A 26,435-nucleotide genomic window follows, 5' to 3' on the forward strand; every position below is an offset into this window, starting at 1 on the left:
CGGGGCAGCAGGAAGGATGCGGGGGGGGGGCCGGAGGGATCCAAGCGGATCCAAACCCCAACGCCACCCCGCTTCGGTCTTCCTTTTTTCTTTTTTTCCCCCATTATTTCCCTCCAGGCTGAGATTTAATTTGCGGGGACACCCCGGCAAAGCGCAGCAAAATCCCTCCCCGAGACACGCAGCGAGGAAGCAGAGGGCTGAGCCGCTCTGCGGTTTCCCATCTGGGGCCCAAAATGCGCTCGGTTCCCCGAGCCGCGGGGACGCAGAGGTGCGCTCACAGCCCCGCGGCAGACCCCGCTCCGCTCCCCTGTTAATTTTGTTTAGCAACTTGTCAGGTTGGTACATAAAGGAGGTGGAAAGATCAACCCCGTCCTTTCATCAGTGTGGGAAAAAGTATTTCACTAATCCATATTTATTGGTGTACGGAGCCGGGGGTGGGGGGAGGGGGGGGGGGGGGGTGATGGTGGTGGGGGTACCCCAATGGTCAGGAGCAAAGGACAGGAGGGACAGTTTAAGGCTGCCCTTTGCGGAGGGGTCACATGTCACCAAAATCTTTCGGTTGTCTTTGGATTGGTTACATTCTGTTCTCTTTTTTTTCAATTGGGGTTGCCAAGCAACTGGCTCAGACCGGCCAAGATATTTTCTTTATTACAAGTGGAGCAGAAAGCGGCGAGGAGGGGAGAGATGAAAAAAAAAAAGGGAGAAGAAGAAGAAGAAGGGAGAGGGGAGAAGAAGTTGAGACAATTAACATTTATAGGATCACATAACTTCATTAACTCGGCCGAGATTTGGGCAAGAGACTTAAAAGAAGAAGAAGATGAAGGTGGGGGGGTGGGGGGGGACACATAGGGATGAACGGGAGCTGGAAGCTGCACGTCTGTGCCGGAATAATGCCCCGAGCAGGGTGGGGGCTCTGCACTTTGCTGCTCCCAGCAGTGGCTGCCACCAACACGAGGCCCCCGGTGATGCTGCTGCTCTTTTTTTATTGTTTACCACCTGATTTCTTTTGCTTCTCGCTCTCTCGGGCAGTGCTGTGTCCCCGTGTCCTCGTGTCACCGGGCTGTGGGGTCACAGTGTCCCCCACGCCCTTGGGATGCTGCCGTGCCACCCCGAGGAGCGCAGCCCCCGGCGCTGTGCTCGGGTCTCGGCTGTCCCCCCTGGCAGGCTCGGTGCTGGGCTGAGGGCTGGAACAGGGATGGGGATGGGACGGTAGATGGGAACAGAGGTGGCGAAGGGGATGGTGATGGCGATGGCGATGGCGATGACAATGGGGATGGAGATGATGGGGATGGGGACAAAGACGGAAGTGGGGACAGGGACGGGGATGCAGACACGCAGCATCACCGAAGGCTGCTCCGAGCATCCTCAGCGCTGCGGGATTCCCTCTTCCACCCTGAGCCATTTCCTCCCCCCACGTGGCCAAGCACTGTGCGAGGAGCTGGGGGGAGGCGAGGAGAGGCACGGACCCCCTCCCCGTGGACCCCCGTGGCCCCGCAGCCCCCCGTGGCTCTGCCCAGGGCCCCCCGTGCCCCAGTGGGCAGCGATGGGCGAAGGCAGGGAGCGGCCCTGTGCTCCCCCCGGGGCTGTAGGGACCCCGCGGGGCCGGGGACCCCCGTGCCGGGTGGAGCAGGCGCTGCCCCCGCTCTGCCCGCAGCTGCCGGCCCGGCGAGTCGGTAATATTCATCAGGGGACTACAATGAGCATTATTTATCGCGGGCACTCGCTGCTATGGGATGGGGGGTTGAGGAGGGCGGGGGGGGGGCGTCGCGCGGGGTGCAGGTGACCCCAACACCGCGGGACTCGGGCACCGACACCCCGATCCCGGAGCAGAGGGACCGGGGGGGACCCAAAGCCTCCATCTGGGGGGCACGGGGGGGACGCGGCCGCATCCCAACGGGGGCGACGGGGGGAGAGCGGCCCCCGGGGGGGACACCCCGAGGCGGGAGGGGACACCCCGAGCGGGCGCACCCCGGGACCCCACAGCGGGGACAGCAGCCGGGGCCGCGCCGGGCCGTGCCGAGCCGGGCCGGGGGCTGCCGGGTGGGAGCTGTGTCTTTAAGAGATGGCTGGCTCCAGGTTGCAGCTGCTGTTTCTGTGCTATAGAGACAGTGGAGATTCATTACTCCTAAAACACAATGGGCATTTATCACCCCGTGGTGTTATTCAAATCCAGTACCAATTGAAGGTCATCCCCATTCTTTTCTCGCCGGCTCTGCAACACATTTATTGTTGTGCCGTTCAACTAAAAGCCCTGCCCGGCCCCGGCGCAGCCCGCAGAGCCCCGGCGTGCGCATCCCTCGCGGGCGGATTTGGGACCCTCCCGGCTGGATACAACGTGGAGGACGCGGGTCAGCGCCGGCTCGGCTCGGCCCGGCCCGGCCCGGCTCGGGGAGGTGCCGGCCGGCAGCAGGTGCAGCGGAGCCCCGAGCCCCGCCGAGCCGCCCGCTCCGCCCCCGCGGGCCGCACTTTCCGCGCCCCGTGGAAACTCGGAGCCCCGCGGGCCGCCTCCGCCGCCGGGTCGGGAGCGCCGGGGATGCGGGAGTCCGTCCGTCCGTCCGTCCGTCCGTCGGTCCGTCCGCCCCTCCCGCAGCCCGGCACTGCCCGGGGGGAGCGGGGGCATCGCGGGGGAAGCGCCGGCAGCGGGCCGGGATTTTCCCTCGTTGGAGAGGGGGGGATTTGTTCCCAACTTCGTGGGAGCCGCTCGGTGAGAAGGGACCGGGGGAAGGGAGCGGGGGGGGGGGGGGGAGCAGAAGCTTGGATTTGCCTACTTTTCTCTTTATTTCTTCTTTGATTTTTATTTTCTATAATTTTGCTCCCTCCCCGTTTGTGCAATTCGCCAATGTCGGCGATGTTCGAAGTGCCCGAATTCTGCGGGCGATGCGGTTGCGAACGGCCGATCCGCTCTCCGAAGCGGCGGCGGCGGTGCAGGGCCGGGGGGGGGTCGGTCCGTACCCGCACCCCGCAGCCATCGGGAGCCCCGCACAGCCCCGGGGGCACCGCGCCCCAACGGCAGCAGCCGACCCCGCGCCCCGCTGCAGAGCGGCCGCTCCGGGCGGGCTGCACCGCCGCTTTTCGTTTGCTGCTTTTTTAGCATTATTACAATTTCCTTTTTCGCTTGATGTTGGTTCGGTATTTTTAAGGGCTGAATTTTTTTTTTCTATTTTTTTAAAATTATTTTTCACTTTTTTAAAAAATTATTTTTATTTTATTTTATTTTTATTTTTAGGAGGGGTAGAAACGAGTTGTCGGATTGAAACCCCTCGCGGTGCCGTTCGATGGTAACGGGGATGCGGAGCGCGGCGGCCGCGCTCCAAAGTTGGCGGAGCCGCAGAGCAGTGCCGGGTCGGGGCCGCCGTGTGCTTCTTTTCCAGGATCGCACCGAATTTCCCCCGGCGGATTCCCGCGTGTCCGGGACGGGAATCTCTGCTCCTGATTGTCCAAACGCAATTCTTGTGCGCTGGAGCCGTACGAACCAAGAATTGTGTCTGGACATCTGTAGCAGAGATTTCGACTTCACCGGCGGGGCCGAGGACGGCTGCGAGGCGGAGGAGCGCTGACCGCGCGCCTGAAGGTAACCGACCCCGAGCGGTGCGGGAGAACGATTGGAAGGGAACCAAATAAACAGCGGTGGCGATGCTCACCTCTCCGCTCTGCCGGCTGCTTCCGTCCTACCGCGCGTCAAACCGCCGCCGCTCCGGGGCCGCTCGCGGGGACCGCAGCCGCCGTCGGCCGAACCGCGGCGGAACGGGGAGCGCTGCGGGGCCGGAACGGAGCGGAGCGGAGCGCTGCGGGGCGGCTGTGGCCGCACTGCCCGACCCCGCGGTGCCCGCGCTCTTTATCCTTTCGCCGTTTCTATTCTAAACGCGGTTCTGTTTCATTTAATTTCTTCCTGCCGACGCGCCGCGCACCGGGGACGCCGCTTCCTCCCCTCACCCTCCTCCTCCTCCTCCTCCCCCCCGGAGCCCCCGGCCCGGCCCGGCCTCGCGGAGCTCCCGGCGGCTGCGGGACGGACGGGGACGGGGACGGCCGGGCGCGGAGATGGGAAACAGGGAGCGGGGATGCGGCCGTCCGCCTTCCCTCGCAGCCCCCATGAAAGCCCGGCCCGGAGCTTTTAACAGTGAGGCATTATGAGTCCGCGAGCCAAGCGGCACTGCCGGGGCTGCCAAGGAAACCCAGGAGGAGGAGGGAAGCATTACAGGATCCGAGCAAAATTTCGCTAAGAGCCTATGTAGGACAAAGCCGGAGGCAAAGAATGTTTTAGAAGGGTTTTATTTCAGAAACTTTGTTACAGGGTTTTGCCGTACCCCTCTTTTCCCCTCCCTTTGCCCGGCTTCCCTCACCTCCACATCCCCAGCAGTGATTGGCAGCTTTTACTACGGCAGAGGCTGAGCCGCCGTGCTGTACCTGCGCTGCCAGGGGATAACGCTGCCCAGGAAGGAGCTCAGTCTGTCAGCTGGGGGGATCAGAACAGAAAAGCTCAGCCTAAAGCAGAAATGCAGCACAGAGGCAGAGCGGGCGGCAGCGCTGAGGACGAACCTCCTTCCCCAGCCGGGTTTGAGGCCGTTTTGAGCAGGTCGGCTGTTTTTCAGCCAGCTCCCCGCATCACTTGGAATCCCCCTTCCATTCCCCTCATCCAACAACGCCTCTGGCACTGAGCTCAGGGCAGAGAAGAGCCTGTGGTCTGTCCGTGCCATTCACAAACGCCACAAGCCGGACTCGAGCTGCAGTGCCTGGGTTTGGAAAAGGCTGAGTATTGATTCAGTCTCAGTAGTGGCGCTCTGAAGTTGAGGTTTCTCAGCACTGCAGCCCACGGGTGCCGGGAGCTGTGCAGTTATAGGGGGGTAAATGTGATGGAGGAGTCAGCACAGAGGTCAGACAGGGAATTATTCTTTGGCACTTCCCCCCCAGCACAGAGTGATGAGCAGTAATGGGGTCGGGCTGCCCAAGCAGGCGCTGCAGCCCCGCACTGCTCACTGCCCTCCTTGGCAGCTCAGGGAGGTGGAGGACAGGCAACAGCGGTGCAGGTGAGCTCTGAGGGGCACAGGGAGCAGCTCATGGCCCCACTGAGCCCTTAGCCCCGGCAGCAATGCTGCAGCTGGGAACCACTGCATGTATGTTCCCAGAGCCACGTGGAAATATGGGTGAATGGGGCTGAGAGAGAGCAGGAAGGGGCGAGGAGGAAACACAGCAGCACTGTGCAGGCCCATGGTGCCGACACCATCCTCTCTGATCCCTTCCCTGCGCTCTCTGTATGGCATCCTGGCCACCATACCCCATTGCACTCACAGGAGAGAAGCCTTCCCTCCCGCCTCCCCCGTGCTCAGGCCTCGGCCTTCTGCTCTGCCCAGCCTGGCAGCAGGAGTGGCCATGCAGAGCACGCAGCCCTGTCACGGTGCCACCCAGCAGCAGGGCTGGCGTGAACCCGCCCTCCAGCTCCACATCCCTCCGGGAGCAGCACAGCTCCCTGCTGCTCCACGCCTGCACAGAATGAAACGAAGGCTGATCAATTCTGTCCCTCACGTTGACAGAAAGATAATTTGCTGCCCTTATCTCTCCGTGCTGTCTTAGAGCAGGCATGGGTTTGTTTACCCTCCAACCAAATGGTTGTAAATTGACGTTTGTGGACTGGTACTTCACCCTGCCGCAGCTCAGGTATGCAGGAGGCATAAGGTGTCAAATAGAACTAAAAATGCTTATTTGCCTACTTCCCACAGATAAACAGTAAGACAAGTGGAGAGCCAGTACAGAGGGCCCTGCAGCTGTAACCTCCACCAGCTCACAGAAGAGCTAGTAAAGTCACCTCCTGTTTCCTTGCACTTCACATCTTGTCCTTCTCCAGGCATCTCTGTAGCTGCTGTAATAGCCTACATGACACTAAATGTTTTGCAAAAGGAATCCCAGCTCCTGGCACTAAAGCAGAGGCACTTTGCCTTGCCTCAAGACAGGTACAACTGCCCCAGGATGCCTACAAAGATACACCATCCTATGCAACACCCAGCACACCTCTCCCTCCTGTTACGGAAACACACTGTTGCACGTGCAGCAGGTGCTCTCTGCTCGTAAAGGTACCTGGAAGTGTGGTCAGGAGAGGTGAAATGAGGACCAAAAGATGGATGCCGTAGCAGTACGCAGCAGGCTGTGTGCTGACGGGGCTTTATTTGGATGTCTGTTAACAAGTGGAGGTGGTGGGATGATGCAGGGATCAGGCACAGACAGTTCGAGAGAGGTTTGGGTGGGTTTAGGTGTTTGTTTGCCCAAGGGGTTGGATTCACGTCCTTGTCTTTTTCCAGGAGTTCACCCACCATGTAACGTCGAGATGAAAAGCACATTATCCTGGTCTTGGAGTTTATAATCCAGCTCACCCTGCAGGCCAAGAAAAAAAATGAGAAATGGTTTAAATGTCACTTCCAAATACTAGCTGCAAAGAGAAAACAGCTCATAAAAAGATGGTGAGTGTTAAGGGAGAGCTGAGAGGGACAGAGCAACGTTACCATCTTAAAGGAAGCAACAGTGAGAGAGATGAGAGAAGGAGCTGACATTCATTATCCCAGGAACACACCACTTTCTGGACCACAGTTTTGACAGAACAGGTGGTCGCCTGAGGCAGGAAAATAGTTAGGGACTGTTTGTTGTCTGAGACAGTGGGCTGAAACTGAGGAGTGTTAACCACCACCTTTTTGGGGAGGGATCTCCCCAGGGCTGCCTTCACCTGCTGGGAACTGCCTCACAGTCTGAAAACTGCTGGGGGCTGTGAAACTGCCTGGTGCCCTCTGGGCTGTTACCCCACATGTGGGCCAGAGATCAGGGAGCATCTCTCTTCAGACCTGTGCTGGCTGATGAGACTCAGCAGGTTAGATTGAGGCTGCAGGCTTCCCAACAGCCACAGTGGTACAACACAGAGTAAGATCCCTGTCTGCCTCCACTCCCTCTCAAATACTAGATGCTTCACTTGGGGCAAGAATTAGAAATAGCCTTTCTGAGAGCAACCACGGAACAGACAGAGCAATATTTTCAACAAAGAAAGTCAAACAGAGGGAGTACAGACCATTAGCTCCCAGTCTGCGTCGTTGATGAGCACCAAAATTCCTGGCCTCCTGCAGAACACAGAAATAATTAGGATACAGGGCTGCTAAAAGCTTCACAAACAGTTAAGAACGAGGGATGTTAAAGCACAGATCACACGCCGACCGCCTATAAAGCCAAAGAGAAAAAGGAATCCTAGCACGGAGGTAGAAACAGGTACAGTCTGTGCCCTTTCTAGATCAAATAAAGGGGAGGCAGGAGTAATCCCAGAGCTCATTTGAATCAAAATGCACCATTCCTGAGGATGCTCCAGGATGACTCCATTTCCGTGTGAGGTAGAAAAGCCAGGTAATTAAATCCAGGCAAACAGCAGAGTGCAGAGAGCTGGATGCAAAAGCAGGGAAAGCTATTCTGGTGCCACTACCCAAGGCAGTAAACACCCGAGATCCACTCAGAGCCCCTGATTACAGGCAAAGGGATTCCCCCTCTTTGATCTTCAGTGTCCTGCAATTGTCTCTCCTGTTACCAGGGGACCTGGCACACGCTTCAGCTCACAAAGATCCATGACGAATGTTAAGCACCCCCAGCGCCACCCCGCCGTCAGGGATGGCTCTTGCATGGCTCACTCTGCTCCATTTCTCTGGACTTTTTCTTTTCCCCTCCACGAGGCTGGCCCCATTTTGACAATAAAAATACATTTCCCAGCAGAAATATTTGTTGGCACTTCTCCGAGTGACTGCTTTGGTCCCAGTGATGTCAGCAGGGAACGGACAGACCTGCTAACATGCCTGGAATTGAGGATACACGAGCTGTGCTGCTCCAGGTGACAACACAGAGGAATGATAGGTGGTCCTGCTTTACGTTTAAGGCTTAAGGATTTGGGGTGAGGGCTGGAAAAGAAAGACGTGCTCTGCATGGAGCAGTGGGAGGTAGTTTGGAGCTGCTTCCAAACCAAGGGGATTCCCTCCCAGTATTACATTAGCATACCCCGTGTTTTCATGGATGTTAACTTCATGAAACCAACAGGAAAAACGTATTCCAAATCGTGGGCATCAACAGGGAGAGAGACACGAGGAGGAGTCACACAGCTGTACTTACACAGATTCCCCTTGCATAAATAATTCCGGCCGCTCTTTCAGCAGATTCTGTTTGATCCACTTTAGCAGGTTTCTGATATCCCCTGAAAGGGAAAAGGACAGCGATTTACAGCTGGCTGACAGCTCCCAGGCAATGCCACAACAAAGTGAATGTTTATCCACAAAAGAGAAGGTGGGGAACACGCAGGGCAGAGGGGGAGAGCTGCACACCTCCAACCACAGGAGGTAATAGAGCTGCCCCTTACCAGCACGTAGCACACAACCCTGCACCCAGACAGCATGTGGCGTGGCAATGCTGTGCCCAACTGGTGCTGGGGGGACAGAAGGAAGGCAGCCCCGTGGCTTGTGCAGACCAGCACTCCTTCTCACACCCCTCACTGTCCTGTACTTGCCTGTGTTACTGCAGCCCATAGAACTAATGGAGCCGGCGCCAGTCCAGCAGGAGATGGCAGACAATAAGATTTCCTTAGCACATCCCACGTATCCCACTACTGCCCAACAAATTGATATTTAACCGTGTGTGGGTTTAATGGGATTTTAAAAATCCAAACAAATACTCCTAAGCAGCCGAAAGCCCAGGGAAGGCACTACAGGTACCAACACCAGCAGAATGTGAGTCTGGGGCACGAGCACACATCCAGCCCTGTGTTGCACACACACACTGACCATGACGGCCGTGGTTTGGACACATGTACTGCTGCCCAGCACTGCACTGCTGTCACACCGTGCTCCCCATGCCATCCCTTGCCCTCCCCACCAGCTCCCTCCCTCTGTGCTCCGTGCTTATGGCTTCCTTATTAAAGCTCAGCCTTTATCTTTCCATTTCAGTAGGTGACAGGGAGGATTTGTCTTCATGTAAAAGGAGGAGGAGACACTGCTGGCGGGTTTTTATAGTATCAATTTTACTTTGTGAGGCAAAAACAATTTCTTTAGCGATAGCATCAGTTAATTTCCTATTGGAGAGGTGAGAAGTGATGGTGGGGGGGCACAATCCGTTACAGGGTTCACAGAAGCTGACAAATTGCAACGTGGAGTTCTCCTGCATTCTCCTCTGTATTCCACCATTCCACAAACCACTTTGTCATTCTGAATCCACAACCAGTGATTCTCCTGGGGCTCCTTTAACCAGCCCTTGGGAAGCCCCCAAAGAGCACAGTTTGCTTTAGAGGTGTGAGGAAGCCCCACAACGCCCCAACGAGGGCTGCAGCTGCTGTGGGCAGCATGGGTCCCCACATCTCCCTGCTGCGTGTCACCCACCTTCAGCAAAAGCAAACACTCGTAGCAGCTCGACTCAGTCTGTGACATGCTATGGGATCTGATGGCATTGTGGACACTTTGCAGAGCTGGGGTTCTTTCAAACGACGTTACCCCTGCGGCAGATGGGGACCTTTATTCCCAGGGAAAATGGGAGAGGGATCCTCCACGACCCGCTCCATCTCCCCCACCTCGTGTCCCTGCTCTGCACACCGGTCCCGGCATGGGGCTGAGGGGAGCAATGGGGATCGCTGTTCTGCAGCAGAAAGAGTTGTGTGGGACTGGATTGCCCCATAGTGATATGCAGCTAGGAGCACAAAACAGACCATTTTCTGCTGCTTTGATATCTACAGACACTGGAGACAGGAGCACGCTCAAAGATACACCGTGCCGGCCAGAATGAGAGCTAACTGTGTCTCTCGTGCCCTGAAAAATGCTGCTGCAACACCGAGCCCTCAGGATCCCACACCCAACCCCTCCTGCTCTCCATCACCGAGCTATGAAGGCTGGAGCGGAAGGAAGATGGAGAGGAGCCTTCGGGAGGAGGGGTGGGGGGGGCACAAAGGGAACACCGGTCCCTCCATAGCACCGCCCGAGAGCTGATTCATATTTATGCACTTGCAGCAGGTCACACAACAATGAGCTGTGCCATGCACCATTCTCTTTGCATGGAATAAGCAGCCCTTTCCTCTGGGACCTTTCGGGAGAGATCATTTAAACAGAAGCACGCTGCACCAGCTGGATAAAAGGCAGCCACCTCGGAGCAGCCTGGGCGGAGGGGCTGATTTATGGGAGGCTGCACTGGAAGGCTCCCTCACCCCTTCTCCTTCCATAATAAACGTTATTTTCAGCCCCACCTGAGCCTACGTTCATTTACTCCTCCCCAGCGGTCACGTACACGCATACTGGAGGGAAAAACAGACACCCTGGCCATGAGTGGAGCTTCCCTGCTCCAGGCAGCAATGGAAATTAAGGCCCCTTCTCTACAGCCAACCTTAAGACATAATACTTTCAGCTGCTTTCTCAGCACTGATTTCAACCCCCCCCTCTCCCCCCCCGCCCCACCTTCATGTCTTTATATTCTGTGCACTGATATTACTTGAACAAATCAATTATAAAGGATGAAAAATGACCACAGCCACACCAGAACCATCTCCCACAAGTCAGATATTGAAAAGGAACAAAATTGCTTCCATTGCAAGTGGGCCAGGGAGGAGCCATCTCACAGCTCAATGCCTTGAATAGAAGTCTTGATCAGCAGCTCAGGATCCTACATGGTATCACGATGGAAATAATAAGAGGTAAATTACAGCACAACTGCTTATCTCTTTTATGTGACGTATGCAGCGTTCCTAAGACATTTTCTTTCCATAGTGGTCCAGCCCTGGCTTCCAGCTCGTTGGGCCGAGGATCTGCTGTGCAAACAGCACGTCCTGCACAAAGGATGTAGAAGGAGGTAAGAAAGAAATTACCCTGACCTGGGCAAGCACCACATCAGTCGATGTTTATACTCCTGCTGGGGCTCCAGGTGCCCCCTCCACAGCACAGAGGCACTGGCTATTGGCAGAAGCGCAGCTGCACTGCGTGTGCTGCCACGTGGCTGCAGATGCAGCCATGGATTTGGGGCTGAGAGAGGCTCAGGTGAGAGCTGCGACGACGCAGCATTCTGCTCCTGCCCCACCAGCTCAAGCCCAGCTCATCACGGCAGGGATGAACACGTTTTTATTATCGCTGCATGGTGTCAATGAAATCCTTTTGGTAGCCTACTCTGTTTAATTCGCACCAAAACCCCACTCTAGTTACCATGAACTGTCCTTGCCATTGGCAGCATCAGCAGAGCGGGAGGCTGAAATATTCCCAAACTGCAAAGGAGGGACTGAAGCACATGGTAGGAAATCCCTCTCTCATTTGTATACAGAGACAGCTCTGCTGCCTGTGCTCGCAGTACATCAAACCTCTCCAAATTCTCGGGAAAAATAATCTAAAGTTAATTAAAAAAAAAAAAAAAGGAAAAACTGACAAACGTTTGAGAAAACTGCTTAGTTCAAGTGCACAGATGGGAGCTCAAATCCACAACACATGCATAAAACAAATCACCCAGCGAAACACACAGCTCAGGAAAACGAAGAGCGTGCGTGCAGTGACACAAAGTCATTGGCTCGTCACGCAGGAGGACAGGATGCAGGGACTGCAGTGAGCCTGCAGGCACAGACCCATCGGCGGCGGCTCACCACCAGCCCAGCTGCATTACAAACACTGCTGGTCGTGGTAGAGAGAAGCTCACAGCCTGCCCTGTCTTCCTGCATGTCCTCTGAGGCCCTCTGCGTTATCCCAGCTGTTCATTGACAACGAATCTGCTGAGCTTCCTCTGCAAGAGGAATGCGGCTGGGGCTCCATTTTAGTGCTGCCTGAAACAAGAGCACAGCTTCGTTTACACCCTCAGAAACAGGGCTGAAATCCATGGATCTTCCCGAGCTCTCTAAAACCTCCTTGGCCTTATAGGCTGGTCAGGGAGATCTCAGCAGAGAGGGCACCCACCGTGGGCAGAGAAAACAGGTGCCTGGAATAAGGAACACTGTGCTGGTGTTATGCTATGGGAACTTCACACTGAACCCATAAATACACAGAAGGATTCTGCACAGCTGGTATTAGTTGACACGAACAGATTCACACACACGCAGTGCTCACACGTTTCCACATCCCCTGCTTTATAACCCACATCCAAACCAGCAACACAGCACCTGAAGGGCACCCAGAGGGTGTGACTGCCCCTGTGTCTGGCCCTGCTACGGAGCTGGGAGTTTATTTCAGAGAGAGAGAGAGAGAGAGGAACCTCTAACGGGTGAACCATGGAAAATTCCCTTCTGGTCTGTAATAAAGAAGATATATGCGGCGCTGGTCACTAAGGGGTCAGTGCTGCAGGAGCACGGCGCTTTCCTGGGCCGCCTCATGGACACCTCCCCATGGGGTACCGTTTCTTTGACCCAGAATAAGATCATTTATCATACTGACCATGGCTGAGCTCCAATTTGCTGAGGTCACTAACTCGGGACGAGCGCCGCTCCACCCACATTCTCCGCCACTGGCCTGTAACCATGACAAAGCCCCTTCCCTGCCGCTCCTCTGCCATTATTTCCCCTGCCCGCATGGAAATGGATGGAAAGACAAGCTGCATCTCCCTTTCCCTGCCCAAGCAGCTTGCTTCCCCAGCAGCCATCCAGCTCCCCACTCACCCTCCAGGTGAATGCCTTCCGTGTGCTTTTGAATCTTACAGCACTCTGAGAGAGCTGCTACAAAACCCGACCTGGTTGATCCTCCAGCCTCCCATCTGAAATGCAAATCGCCCACTGAAGCAGATGATGGTGTGCCATAAACTGCAGAAGAAGGCCTGGAACAGCTTAGAGAAATGGAGTCACAGCAAAAGGGCTGCTCACTGCACAGAGCAAGGAGAGCAAAATCCATTTCCTCTGACAAGCACACATCCTGCCACGTAGTGATTTAAGTGCTATGGAAAAAATTAGGGGGTAACTACAGCCAGATACAAGAGAATCCCAATCGTTCCTCTCATCCGTTCTCGTCTGCTACCAGAAACATCAAGCTCTTACTTCTCTATTTTTCAATTGTGCTGCAACGTCCTTTTCCCACTTCTCAGATAGGAGAGAACCCCCCAGCAGAGCTCTTCTCCACCCTGGCGTGTCCGTAGAACAGGCAGGGATCACAGGGCTCTTCCCCTGCCCTGCTGCTAGCACAGCAGCTCAGATCCCACCATCCTCGAGCAGCTCTCAGCACTGTGGTTGTATCACAACTCCCACAAGCTGCAGAGGAGCTGCTTGGGATCTCCTGCTCCCAGCAGGCTGCTGGGAGAAGAACACAAGTTCATGGGATCCCCAGCGCAGCATTCTCCCCATCCATCAGCTCCCAGCACCAGAAAGCAGCTCCGAGCTGATCCTCAGGGTAAACCTAATCCCTCCACATTTCCAAAGTCAGAGTATCTAATCCCGTAACACCCCACGCTATTGTCATTTCAGACTCCCAGATAAATGCCAGCGCACCAAACTGTCTCTTTTCATTAGGATCACAGGTCATAGTGCTGGTCCAGAGTCTTGCCTCTCGTGCAGACTTGTCAAAAGGAAGGGACCACGAAAGCCTGAGACTGCTGCACGGGCAGCAAGGAGCAAGATTAGGAATCGCAGGCATTAAAAACAGCAGGTTAACAGCTCCTGCGATTTCATCCCTCTAGCAGTGCAGAATTATTGGCCACAAAAGACCACCTTGAGCTTTGCCCACTCTGATTTTGCGACGCTTGAGCAACACAGTCCTGCTACCAAACCCAAAGGACACCGTGCCACGGTCCAACAGTTCCTGCAGCCAGAAACCTTCCTGCTACGCACCAAACTCCCATCGCTTCACCCTTATCAATCTGTGCTGGATGATACTGCATCACCCTGGTGATAATCTGCCCATCCCTGTGATAAAGGAGATACCCCACCTCATCGCTTTGCCATTCATTTATCCTGCTTAACCTTGAATGTTGCTGGTTAATTTTTTTTTTTTTAAAGCTGCTCAGGAAGACAATTCAGAGGATGCATTACTAACTGCAGGCATCACGCTCAGCCGGAACCCATCAAACTGAAATCTCTCCTCCCTCACATTTTTCCGGCTTGTGCAAAGAAGGAAAACCCTCTCAATATCACCTGAGGCTATGGGAGCTCATGTGAGACCCCAGGAGGAGGTCCTGCAGGAGCTGCAGAGGGATTCCCCACAGCCTGGCAGAGGGAATCCCCAGGGCTGGGCTCTCCTGGCACTGCCAGCTGGAAAGGAAAGCTCCTGGAAGCAAACTCCTTATCCCCTTCCAGCCTTGCTGGTGGTTACTGGACACTCTGTCGGATGACTCAGTGTCACAGCTCAGTGACTGCCGTGATTTTATTCCTCTACATACAGAAACCAAGCGGAGTAGCAGCTTCTGCGTCTCACTTTCAGGCTCACAACCGCTTGGCTATTATCAGACTTTCATACAGGGCAAGCACCATTAAACCGATTCCTGCCCACCCAGTCCAGCCACCCCCACAGATACTCCAAGCCCCACAGTCTTACTTGAAAGGGGAAAAGAAAGGGCCAGTGAGATGATCAGGGTGGAAGAGAGGGGGGGTAAGATTTACAAGTGAATGGAGGTAAGAATGGAGCAGTTTGTGGGATAAAGGGGCTGCAGAGGGAGCTTTACAGATGTGCAGAGGGACGGCGGCTCATTGTTTAATTAAGCAGAAAGTGGCTCTTTTGAAAAGCAATTTTGCACAGGAGCTCTGAGCTCAGCAAACAACTCCTGCGAGTGAGGGCAGGAGGAGAAAGGAACAGCTGGCCCAGAGCCGTGTGAACCGCATGCTAAGCGGTTTAAAGGGCCCGGATCCTCCTCCCAGCCCTGCTCCGCTGCCACCCTCTGAACAGTGCTGTCAGCACCGCAAATCCCACCGAGAGAAAAGAGAGAGCGGAGGGGGGGGGGGGGGGGGCTGGCACAGAAAGGTTATCCTACTAGGTGCCTGCACTGCAATACAGCGGCTGGGAAGGAGGGTGGAAAAGCCAGGCTTTGTTATCCCAGGGATTTGGTCACACACAAGAGCTGGTTCTTGGTCCCTGGGAAGCTCCTTCCACAATGAGCCCTGGGATGAGCTGATCCCGCAGCGTGGCCTCCTGGGAGAGCGCTGGGGCTGCTCCTGCACGGCTGCCAGCATCCCCCTTCCCTGCTCCAGGGACAGCCACCTGAAGCCCCAGCAAGGAGCAGCGGGCAGGGATGCTTCATCTCACCGGGCTCCTGGCACTGTGACTGCTGGAAAGAGCGGCCAGGCTCCGGGCTGAGCCAGTGCAGGCTGAGATCCCAGCCAGCAGCTCACCTTCTCCCTGTCCCAGCGGATAATGACCTGCCTAACAGAGGCACGCAAGAAGGGGAACAGCCCCACGTCTGCTGAGACCTGCAAGTAGTACAGAGCGGTTAGAAAGGAGCTGACTGCAGGAGATCTATGGATTTCCATCACCCTGCATTACCAAAACCACTTTTACAGTGTGTTTGGTGCAAGTCTTAAAACATCGGGAATGAAAACCAGAGTAATAAATGCATCCCAGAGTTTTACTACCTGGTAACAGTGCTGGGCATTACAGACAACTGACACCAACCCTCCCTCCTGTTCTCACAGCCTTTTGGCATAGCACCCACCAACTCAGAGCACACGCCGTATGTTTAAGCCTGTAACACAGGTCTGATCTCTCAGGATCCCCAGGCTCTTTCCAAGCAGATGAATGCTTCCAGCTTCCCAGCAGCCCTCCATGCTGTGCAGAACAAGGCCCCTGGAAAGCAAAGCTCTTGAGGAGCAAATCATGCTATGGGGATTTTCACATAAGCAGCACTTGGCAGATTATTTTAATTTTCCCTCTAAAAAAAAAAAAAAACCTGATTAGCAACAAGCTTTTTTTCCCCTGGGGTTTTGGTAAATGGAAACCACAAACAATTATCAAAACATGCTGATTAAAAATTTATCCTTCCAGACTTGTATGTGCCAAAACACAGTGAGCTCTGGATTAGCCCACAAGAGCCAAGCGATCACTGCTGAACCAGGTACTACTACTCCAAAAACACACGAGTCCTGGCACCGAAACCACAGGAGAACTCAGCACTGGGAGGCTGGGAACCTGCAGCACAACACTGACATTACAAACAGCCCCAAGCCCCAAACACAGGGCACAGCAGAAAGCTTCTGTAAGCGCTCTTCGTCAGCATGACACTGCGGATCTAAACCTGAAATCACTACAAGGGTTAAGCAATGCCAGCTACTTCCTACCCTCCCAACAGCGTCCACACAGTTCGCATGGCCACAGACAAACCCACCACTGTGAGTCCCAGCGAGGTGGAGGAAGGAGCTCCGCCATCGCTCGCAGAGCAGTCATACAATGATCTATTTGATTACTGAAGCACTTGGTTAAATTACTGTGGCCTGTTTCAGGAGGGAGCTGCCAAATACATTTTCAGTTTTTAATTTAGGGTTTCTCTCTTTTATGCTCCATTGTCTCTAATAGCCTCTTAGATGCTTGAAAATAAAGTTGATTTCCCTGCCAATTTAATACTCTCTCCGTGTGACAAATACCGTTATTCCCCCAGCTGCTTTCTCCCCCACACACTGTTTTTATACAGAATAAGCCAACGGGGCACTAATATCTTTAGATCCTTTAACAGCATTATCAATGAGATCATCAAAATAGCCAGCAACTTGGGACAAGATTCTTGTTTAACCTGAGGTCCTCCCTGCAGCAGCTCCAAAAGATTACACAGCCCTGCATTAAGCGTGGCTGATGGAAATCTGTCCTCCCATACAGATAAAACACACCTTTTCCAGTTCCTGCTTGGCAGCAACTTCAACACGCAGGCCAAGGCAGCTCTGCTTTGGAAATAAAGAACTGCTGTTTTACTGACGTTGTAAGGATACAAAAAGCCCCTCGGATAATAAAAATAGGTCCTGCCACATGGCTAGACCCCTGGTGGCTTGCTCTTGTCCCACTTGCAGCTTTCTTCCTCCTGCCTTTCCCCGATCCCTCCAGGAGCCCAACTTCAGGCATCAGAAAAGGACAGAGAAACAAATCTTGAGAAGTTATCTGGCTCTGAAACCCACCTATTTTCTACTTAGTGCTTGTTGCCAGGACAAAGGAAATGACCACATAATCATTTGTTGCAGTAATTATTATCATCATTAATAGAATGCTGCCCATGTCAACTACGGAGCATTTCCCCCCCCCAGATAAATACTGGCAGAAATTTCTTCATACAGTTTCCCACCTCCCCTCATCTCTGAGATATATATATAAATGCCTAAACAAATTAAAACACATCCCAGAGAGAGCTGCTCTGCATAAAAGGAGGGCAAAGACAGAAATAACTCAGAAGGAAAGGAAGAGTGGGATAGAGAGGGCAAGATGGCCAAAAATAAGCCTGGCAGCTAATGAAATCAGTTAAAATGGGGCTTTGAGTGCAGGTCTTCAAGCAGTATTCATACTACAACTCTTTCCCCAGAGTATTACATGGTGAACACAAAAGGAAAGGTAAGCAACAGGACACAGCATAGTGCTGAGCTGTTCCTCTGATCATTATAATTGTGGCTGCATAAGGGCAGCAGGGAACAGACCACATATATCCTTATTTACACAGAGACAATTGAATTAAACTTTCTTTCTGTGAATGAGGAAAACAGACGGTGTTAGGAACAGTACACAACTGCAAGAATTTACCAGATTTCTTACTCAATTCTGCTAATTTCTCACTTTTGCAACACAATTCTCATCCAGAGTATTATGACAGGTGTCTCCAGTGACCCCTTACTGCCAGGCTCTGAACCCACATTTGCACAGCCCATCCTCATGCTAAGTGTAAATATTACAACAGCATAAGCTTCACAGTTCGGTGTCTGCTCCTGAGCTGCTGCAGTGCACAACCAGACTCAGAATTGAAACCACCTTGTCATCTAACACACATGAAAACAGCATGCTATAAGCCACAGACACAACCACATGGCCCCACCGTCCATTCTGCCTCTCTTGTTACAGGGACAGCAGCATCTGAAAAACAAGGCAGCGTGAAAGGCCAGAAGCAATAACCCCTTAGATTAATCTGGAATGAATCACTGAAGATCGTGAGTTTGAACCCTGCGACTGAGCCAGATCTTCAGGGAAAGCTTAATCCCAAAGGACAAATCCAGCTCTCAGTGAAGACTGCAGAAGCCTTCCAAGCAACTTCAAGTGGGAGTGGATTAGGCCACACACAACTACACCACTGACAGCCATCGAGCTGGAAGAATTGCTCCTCGGTATCAATTTCTCCTTTCCCCTGGCAGGAATAAACACCCCATGTAATAACCCCTCCTTCTTGAGTGTCTGATCACCGTTTGAATACCTCTGACACAGTCGATGTCAGTGGGTATCCTGAAATTACAGAACAGTAAAGAAAACGATACTCTAGCCCCCAAGTTTATAAACCAACCAAGGGAGTGTTCTGGCAGCGATTTACCACCTTCTGTTTAAGGAACTTACGTGATTTAACAGGGCTGGAACTTAATGCTGAGCTCTCTTGTGATACAAGAAATTATCACTACTACTTCAGTAGCAACAGGGGAAAGTTAAGCAACATGACTAAACTCACAGCACCAATCAGCATCAGATCACGCTCCTGGATTCACAGTCCCTGTCACTAACCACAGGATAACACGCTATTTCAGTGCCCCATTACATTTGAATTACACATACTTATGTCGAAGTACTTCCACAGATCTGTAATTACTTACAGGAATAGCAAGAAAACTTCAGGCCTGGATGTTCACAGCACATAGATTATGGTATTATCCATTCACAGGGTATTAATAGTTAACATTCCCTCGTGCTTTGTATCTATTCAGTTTACAATCCCACCCTCAAATGGCATAAAGCACTGCTATCTAGCTGGAAAAATTCAAAACAAACCTGCAGCAAAATTATGTTGTGACTGCAGTAAGCACATCCATAAGGAGAAACGAGGTAATACAGCACTTCTCAGTACTGATATGCCAAATAACAAACCTGAGATGATGACTTTATCATTGCGACACTCAAGTCTTTAGCTTAACAGTGTCTTACTTTTTATTGCAGGGAAAGCCACATCAGTATGTCCAGCATCACGTTCAGGCATTAGCTCTGCCATTTACATCTGCATCGCTAGTATAGACTGATCACATATACTTGAAAGTCAAAAAAAAAGGTAAAATTCATAGATGTTACACTGCTGTACACACACACGTGTATCCACAGATAATATACATACACACATACACTTTGGGAACCTCAAAAGAGGCAAGGCAGTTACAGCAGTTTCACATATCGAGAAAGAGGAACGTAGACGTGGTAGAAGCATTCAGAAGCTGGTGTGTATCCAGGAGGAGGGAGGCAAAAGGCCTGACAAAGAACTCACTTCCCAATTGCTTAGAGGACACAGAAAGTGTTCAGATCACTTCTGTTTGGTATTTACTTTGAGGACTACACAGCATGTGCCAAGCTGTCCAACCAACAGCATGGCTGGAAGTGCTCTCAAAATACATCAGTACTTATAAACGAACAAAACTGCCGTAAAACCGGCTTTGTTCTGCACATGATTTTCATTTGTTGCCATTCTTTCATGTTATCGAGCAGATTCAGATACTCACAAGGCTCTGGCTGAGAAGGCAAAGTCACCTGATGCTTTTTTACACCATCGAACAAGAGTTCTGCACCACCCCTGAAATAAAAAGAACAAATGACTGAGTTTCTGTTCTATTGTCAAAAGGAAGACAGCACAAAAAGGGAATTTTATGTAAATGCCACAATACAGAAAACAAATCACAGAATCATAAATGACAGAAACTAATTTAGTATAGGATTCTCTTTGCCGTTCTTCCACTCACAAACCACAAGGTCCCATGGGGAAGTCACCATCTCCTACTGTCATCACACACGAGAGCTGCAGTCACAGGCCAGGACCCTGTGATGCATCAGCAAAGCAGAGCAGGATGGCTGCCATCCCACAGAGCTCACAACGTGCTGTGTGGTGCCTAACAACGCCTTCCCCATCAGCTATCAGCACTGCTCCAATTCAAACAGTACTACAGATGCCACACGACACCACTCTTCTCTACCACCTTCCAGCCAGAAGCCTCACAGGGTTTCACAGAACGTGAAAAACAGTTATATTCTCATGGAATAAATATCTCCCTGGTTTCCATTTGTAAGCAGAGTGAGGAAGTGACTCATATGAGGTTACACAGCGAGTGAGAGGCAGGGCCAGGAATCCTCCAGTCCTCCTAGCAATCCCTTCCTGACGCAGTCACAGCACGGGTCCCTCTCATGAGGGCCTTAAGTGGGAGAAACAAGCAGTGATGGTTACATGTGAAGGTAAAAAGTACATCTTCTTCCCCTGAACAACCTAACCCCCTTTTCTGACACACAGAACTTACCAGCAGGACCAGCCCTACAGAACAAAGTGAAGGTCTCTGCAACCACAGCTTTTTAAGAGAGATGAAGCGTGAACAAAACACTGAAGATAAAGAGATGGGCAAGTACAGGAGCTGCCTTCACACCTGAAAAAATGGGATTGCAATTCAGTGCACATACCTATCTCCTTCTACTCTTGGAAAAAGAAAAAAAGATTTTGGAACTGCAATGCAATGAGCCTCAGCAGGTTCCTCATCTATGTCCGTTTTGTAGGGAAAGAAAAAGGAACAACTCCGAATGTCCTGAGCTTTACAAATATAAATAGGTTTTGATGCTGGGAGGCAGCAGGCCAAACTCAGAAAATCATAAAACCATTGTGTGAGCAGAAACTGGGGTGCTACCGTGCAAAACGTGACACAGAAACTGACAGTGTCAGTTCTTGATTCCAGACCGAACAGGATGGCCAGAGCATGGACTGTTTGGAAATCTACATCTCAAAACTCAACTGATACAGGAAAATGGCCATCCTGTCCTGAAAGAATGTCACTAAATACTAATCTCACTTTGGCTTTTTTTTTTTTTTTCTTATGAGATTACATTTTGGAAACCTTTACTGGTGCCTCGCATCTTTTGAAAGCTGCCTCAATAAGGGAAGTATTTAGAACAAATAACCCTCACCTGAATATCAACAAAGATACATCCCCATGTTACAAAGTTCCTTTAAATTCAATATCTAAAAATGCCACACTAGGTTTTCTTGGCTCTGCCATAGAGGAGCACAACAGAACCCTTGTTGTGCCCTCAGCAGCATCACTTATATGCAGAAACTCTCCTAAAGAGCACTCTGTTGGTGTTCTTCCACCAGCTCACAAAAAATAGTTATCTGAAATTTGAAGCAGCAATTATTAACATGAGCTGAGACTCATGCAGAAGAACAAGTCACAGTAATTATATGAAAAACATTTTTTTATGTAATGAAAACAAGGTCACGCTTTGTTACAGCGGAAAAATGTAGATTGCAAGATAAGGTCCTTCTGTAATGCGCTCGCTGTAGAGAACTCAGCTGCAATTTGTACATAGAGAGCTCATTTATGCATTTCCAAGGGAAGCAAAAACGCATCTCACTCTTCTGGGAAAATTAGGAGAGTTACTGCAGCTGGAAGCGGGAAAGACTGAGGAAAGGATTCTTAAGGAGAGAGGCATTTAAAGGGTTATGACATGTCTGTGTTTGTGAGAGGGTGGGAAAAACCCCATAAATAGCAGCCTTGTAGCTTTTGCTAAAAGAAGGCTTTAACAAATAGCAAAGTATTCTCACAAACGCTCACAGAGTGCCCCACGAGCACTCCAGTCTCCAGGCACAGAGCGTTGGCAGCGCAGACCCTGAGAGCACAGTGCTGTGCAGAGCCCCACTGCGCTGCCCTGAGCCGAGGGCTGGGGCAGAGCACACAGACAGCACGAACACACACACACACACACACACGTACACAGAGAGTACAGCTGGAAAGCAAGCGGAAAGCTTTTATTAATGTTTTTAATAATTAAAAACTATGTCATCTAAGGGGAGGAGGAAAGCACGGATAGTGAGATGCGCACGCACAGCTCGGCCCTGTGTCTCACACCGCCCGCCGCGGCCTTCTTCCCTGCCGGGCCCGGGCAGCCCCAAAGCCCCGCGCGAGCGGCGGCACCGGGCTGCCACGAGCCTGCGCCTGAGGCTCGCTCGCAGCTCCCACAAGGCCTCAGGTTCAGCCGCCGTGCCAAGGCCGTTCCTCCTCACGACCGCGGCCTGCTCTTCGTGGAGGAGCCCGGCCTGGCCCCGGCCCTGCCCTCCGCCCAGCCCTGGCCCCAGTTCCCGCCGCCGCCCTCGCTCACCCGAACTCCACCTGCAGCGACACGGGCGCCGCCATCTTGGCGGCGGCGAGAGGGAAGGGAAGGGAAGGCGCGCCCAGGCCGCGCCGGAAGTACCCGAGAGACCTTCCGGCCGCGCCGCGTTACTCTGGCAACGGCTGGGCCGGGGCGGCGGCCTGCGCCCATCGGGCTGCGAGACAGCCTCATCTGCCGGGAGCCCCAGCCTAAGCTTTTTAAAAAACACCCAGAACGAAACCCGAAACACCTATTCTGCATTAAATTCACGTCCTGCCATTCACCAAGTTGTTCTTCGCGTGCTGAGAATGCTTTAGCAATGAGCTGCATCAGCAGCTTCCCAGTAGCGAAGCCAGCCTGGCCTTCACCTCCTGCCTTGCAGGTGATTTATGTTTCTGTGGGGATGCAGAAGCGGCCAGGCCAGGTCAGCCTGACAGCCACTCCTGCCATCAGCGTGCAAGACGCTGCTGCGCATCAGCAAGCGCACGGCTGCTCAGCGTCCCCTCAGCCTCTCAGATCACCGCAGCATCGGTCACTGTCCGCACCGCATTAATAGCACGGTGCACATCTGTCACCCGTTTGTTCCTTCCTCCCATCCCCAGAGGGAGAAAGAAGCACGTGCACAGGCAGACACAGCCATGGTGGTGACAGCTGGGCTGTGCCGCAGCACAGGCTCCTTCCTCTGCAGCGTGGAGCACACGAAGCACTGGGTGGAACTGGAGGAAAACTGCAGCCCCTTCACCCTCCCTCCTCCAGCCCTCCTCTTAGTGGAGGGCTCAGCTTTAAAATATACATGTGCACGCGCACACATTCAGAAAGAAATGTCATATAGATGCATATACATTATGCATTATATGTAACGGGCATAAATTTCCGCAGACAGATTGCTCTACGTTTATGCTAACAGAGGTCAAGGCACGCCTAACCCTGAGAGCAGAAGGTGGTGGTGTTTGTAGCGGCCTTTTGTTCTGGGAGATGAGCACTCTCCCGGCTGGGCCCCAGGAAAGATTCTGCAGTTCCCAGCACAACGGGTGCTGCTGCCATTGCTGGGGGTTATGCTATGGCAGAGGTATGAAGCTACTGCCTGTGATCTTCCTCCAGAAATTCCAGTTGGATTTTAGATATCTCTAAACTAAATCCTGAGGCCCCTGAGTATCTCAGAGATACGGCTCAGGATGTTGAACCAATTGTATGGGAAACAGGCAGAGGAAAGAGACGGCTGAGACAGAAATCTTATTTGTATACCCTTCAGAAGTGACCGAAGCACTCTGTTTACAAAAGATCTGGTAATCTGGGCTCCAGATCAGTGTTTGTAGTTACCGTTTTCTATGAGCTATTCTTCCTGCTTCCAGGAATAATTTGTGAGGCCAAATAATAGCAGAACCGGTTCCTAAAAACCTTGATTCCTGAGCTATAGAAATGCAACAAAATATTACAGATTTAGTGTTAGTGCTCCCTCATAAAGGCAAAAGAAATTTAAAAAAAAGAGAGGGGAGGGGGGAGAGAGTGAACAGTAATCATAAATACCAGTTTGGCTCATTCAAGCGTTCAAAGCTGGTTACTGTTAACAGTTACCCTGGAAATACAGTCAGCAAGCACATGAGCTATGGGGGACATTTTTATGGACGATGTGTGCTTGGGAAGAGGAGCAATTCCCATCTCTGTGCCAGTGCTGAAATCAGAGCATCACAAATTTACCAGCAGATGCTTGGGGAGGTAGGAAGAAAGCATGTAATCTCCTTGAGAAAGCGTAATGCTGATGTTGTTATTTCTGAAGCGCTGTGAGCATTGATGGTACTTGATAATCAAGTACATAAAGAAGGAGCAGATAAAGTCAAGGTCCCTGCCTTGTATTCAGTTTGCTGTAACACACCGTCCTCTTGTCCACACCCGTGGATGTGTCACTGTGCTAACTTCAGTGAAACCTCTGTTTTCTACTCAGCATTTCACACCCTGTCCTCGCTTGCAGGCCCAGCGCGGTGCCAGGCTCTGGTGTTCCCCGGTCACTGTGATGCTTCCCCCGGCCTTCTCCTCCCACAGATTTAACTACACCCAACAAAAGAACAGGTTGGAAATTCAGCCTGGCGGTAAAGATGGTTTAATTTCTTTTGTCTCGGCCCTCGGTTTTTGGTTTTCCGTTTGCTTGCTTGTGTTCTCCCTTGAGTGCAGAAGGGGCATCCCTCCATCGAAGCAGGAAACGGTTTAGGTTGCCAATGCTTTTTACAGGGAAACATACTTTAGGAATACAGCAGGGCCCAGTGCTACGAGGAAGCATTTTATCAGCGAGCCCCAAACTGACGATTCAATTATTTCTCAATAAAACATCAGGGGAATGCACCAACAGCTGCTCGCATCCTTCCACACAGCAAGTCAAACTTCAAGGGGAACAATGGATGGCGAAACGGGAGCCATCTCCGAGGCGGTAACAATGGGTTTCCCCGCTCGGGGCTTTGTTTGATTTCCAGTCTCAGTTTTGAACTCCCTCCGCGCGGGGGTAGGACGGGGCGAGGGGGAAGCAGGCAGAGGGGAAGGAGGGTCAGGGGGAGTTAAAGCCTTTTGCAGCCTTTCTCTGCCATTCATGTGGTAATTGGGTGTCAAGCAGAGATCAGTAAGATGGAGCCCGGCCTCTGTGCCCGGGTTAAACTGCAGCAGAAAGAAAGCGGGAGCTGAACCGATGGAGGCCTGAATGTCATTAGGGCGGAGGAAGCGGCTCTCCCCCAGGAGCCCTTCTGCCGGGTGCGGGCCGCGGGGCCGCTTCCCTTTCAGGGCGCCCCTGAGAGCGGGCAGACAAAGCGGGAGGGCGGCCGAACAATGGCGCACCCCCGTCTCCACCTTCAATAGGGAGCTCTAAACAGGCGTTTAACCTTCAGAATAGCTGAAAGCGATACTCCAAGCTGAGAACACGGCTCGCCCGCCGCCGTTAGCCTCTTCCTGCGGCCGGGGGCGAGGAGGGAGGCTCACGGCACCACTGCTTCTGTCGGTGTGGCACCGATGGTGCTCATCCCGGCACCGCAGATTGCCACGAGGACGGGGCAGGACACGTCCTGCTTCAGGAGACAAGGATCTGGGCAATGGTGCCAAGCCACGAAGGGGAAGACCCTGTCTTCACAGTCCCCCTTACCTGCTGTGCCCGGTGCCACCAGGTCCGTGCTGACAGACCTGAACTGCCCTGAGCTCTCCCACCGCTTGGCCTTGCAGCGTTTGTGCCTACGGGAGCTGTTTTCCACTCACTGAGGAACGCAGCGTCAAGGCCCGGGTTATGGTGGAAGCCCCAGTGACACGAGACAGACTCAACCAGAGGAGAGAAGCATCTGTGCCTTCTTCCCCACTCCTCACACCCTGCTATGTCCATAGAGCAGTTTCCAGGCTCCCTGTGAGGCCTCCCTGCACACCACAAGGACACGGCCACTCCTCGCCCCCCTGACACAGCGCTGAGCTCTCTGCAGGCTGCCATTCCCTTGGGCTGCCCGTGACACCACGCCAGTGGGAGATGAGGAGGCAAAGCCACTGCCAGCCTCAGGCCTGCTTACACTGGAACTACTCAGGGGAATCACGTATTTACATTTCTAAAGGGTGTACCAAAGGATAAGGTCCAGAATGTTTCTTAAAGGCAAAGCTGTGTGGCCGGCGATGGGAGGAGCAGGCGGCATTGTGTGCCAGGGCTTCAGCACATGAAGAGCGGTGGAGGAGGCTGGGAGCCATGCAGCTCTAAAGCTGCTCACAGGCTCTGAGCAGCAGAAAGTAATTTGAAGCAGAAAGGTCCTGAGCATCTTGCTGAGCCTCTGCCTGCGTTTGGATTGAAATATCCTCCAGTTTTGCTCACCAAGCACAGCCTGAGGTGGACTGAGAGCTGGAAAGAGATGCTGATCAGAGAAAAAGTTACAGCCTTGTTTTTCTTAATATTGCCCTTGTCCAGAGTGACAGATGTGCAAGAATTGGTCATCTCCATGGTGAAAAGCACATTTGGTTTGTAAAGCTCTTTGGCTTTGCTTAAATTAATTGGCTAATAAGAACCCAGGAAGGGATTTTAATGTTTTCCTAACCTCATGGAAACAGCTTTTGAGTTTTTTTTTTTTTAATAAAAAAGAATAATACCTCATACTTTCTATATAGTACTTTTATCTATATGCAGCTGTTGAGGCAGACTTTAGCTTATTGATCAAGATAAGTCTCCCAGGCTGTCTCTAATCATAGAGGATTCAATTAGCTTCTTCCTTAAAAAAGGCAAAAGGA

The 26,435-nt window shown here is 52.4% G+C and overlaps 1 protein-coding gene, 1 long non-coding RNA gene and 2 other non-coding genes across 4 annotated transcripts; 2 read left to right on the forward strand and 2 right to left on the reverse strand.

Annotated features, from left to right (window-relative positions):
• Positions 1 to 3,418: 3,418 nt before the first annotated feature.
• MIR219A1 (microRNA 219a-1) lies at positions 3,419 to 3,507 on the reverse strand. Its single transcript, NR_035343.1, has one exon. It is a non-coding gene; the product is annotated as a microRNA 219a-1 (primary transcript).
• Positions 3,422 to 3,506, forward strand: MIR219 (microRNA 219). The gene has a single exon (NR_031470.1). It is a non-coding gene; the product is annotated as a microRNA 219 (primary transcript).
• A 746-nt stretch (positions 3,508 to 4,253) lies between the features above and the next one.
• URM1 (ubiquitin related modifier 1) lies at positions 4,254 to 22,275 on the reverse strand. The gene is made up of 5 exons (NM_001007843.2): positions 22,212 to 22,275; positions 19,580 to 19,650; positions 8,122 to 8,203; positions 7,046 to 7,094; positions 4,254 to 6,363 (listed from the first exon to the last, which is right to left on the reverse strand). Exons 1-5 carry the CDS (start codon positions 22,244 to 22,246, stop codon positions 6,295 to 6,297), a joined length of 306 nt encoding a protein of 101 aa, NP_001007844.1. The 5' UTR covers positions 22,247 to 22,275; the 3' UTR covers positions 4,254 to 6,294.
• On the forward strand, positions 6,176 to 7,730 carry LOC121107097. Its single transcript, XR_005840531.2, has 2 exons — positions 6,176 to 6,449; positions 7,553 to 7,730. It is a non-coding gene; the product is annotated as an uncharacterized LOC121107097 (long non-coding RNA).
• Positions 22,276 to 26,435: the final 4,160 nt, after the last annotated feature.

Source organism: Gallus gallus, chromosome 17 (genome assembly GCF_016699485.2).
Source record: "Gallus gallus isolate bGalGal1 chromosome 17, bGalGal1.mat.broiler.GRCg7b, whole genome shotgun sequence".
Taxonomy (NCBI): Eukaryota; Metazoa; Chordata; class Aves; order Galliformes; family Phasianidae; genus Gallus; species Gallus gallus.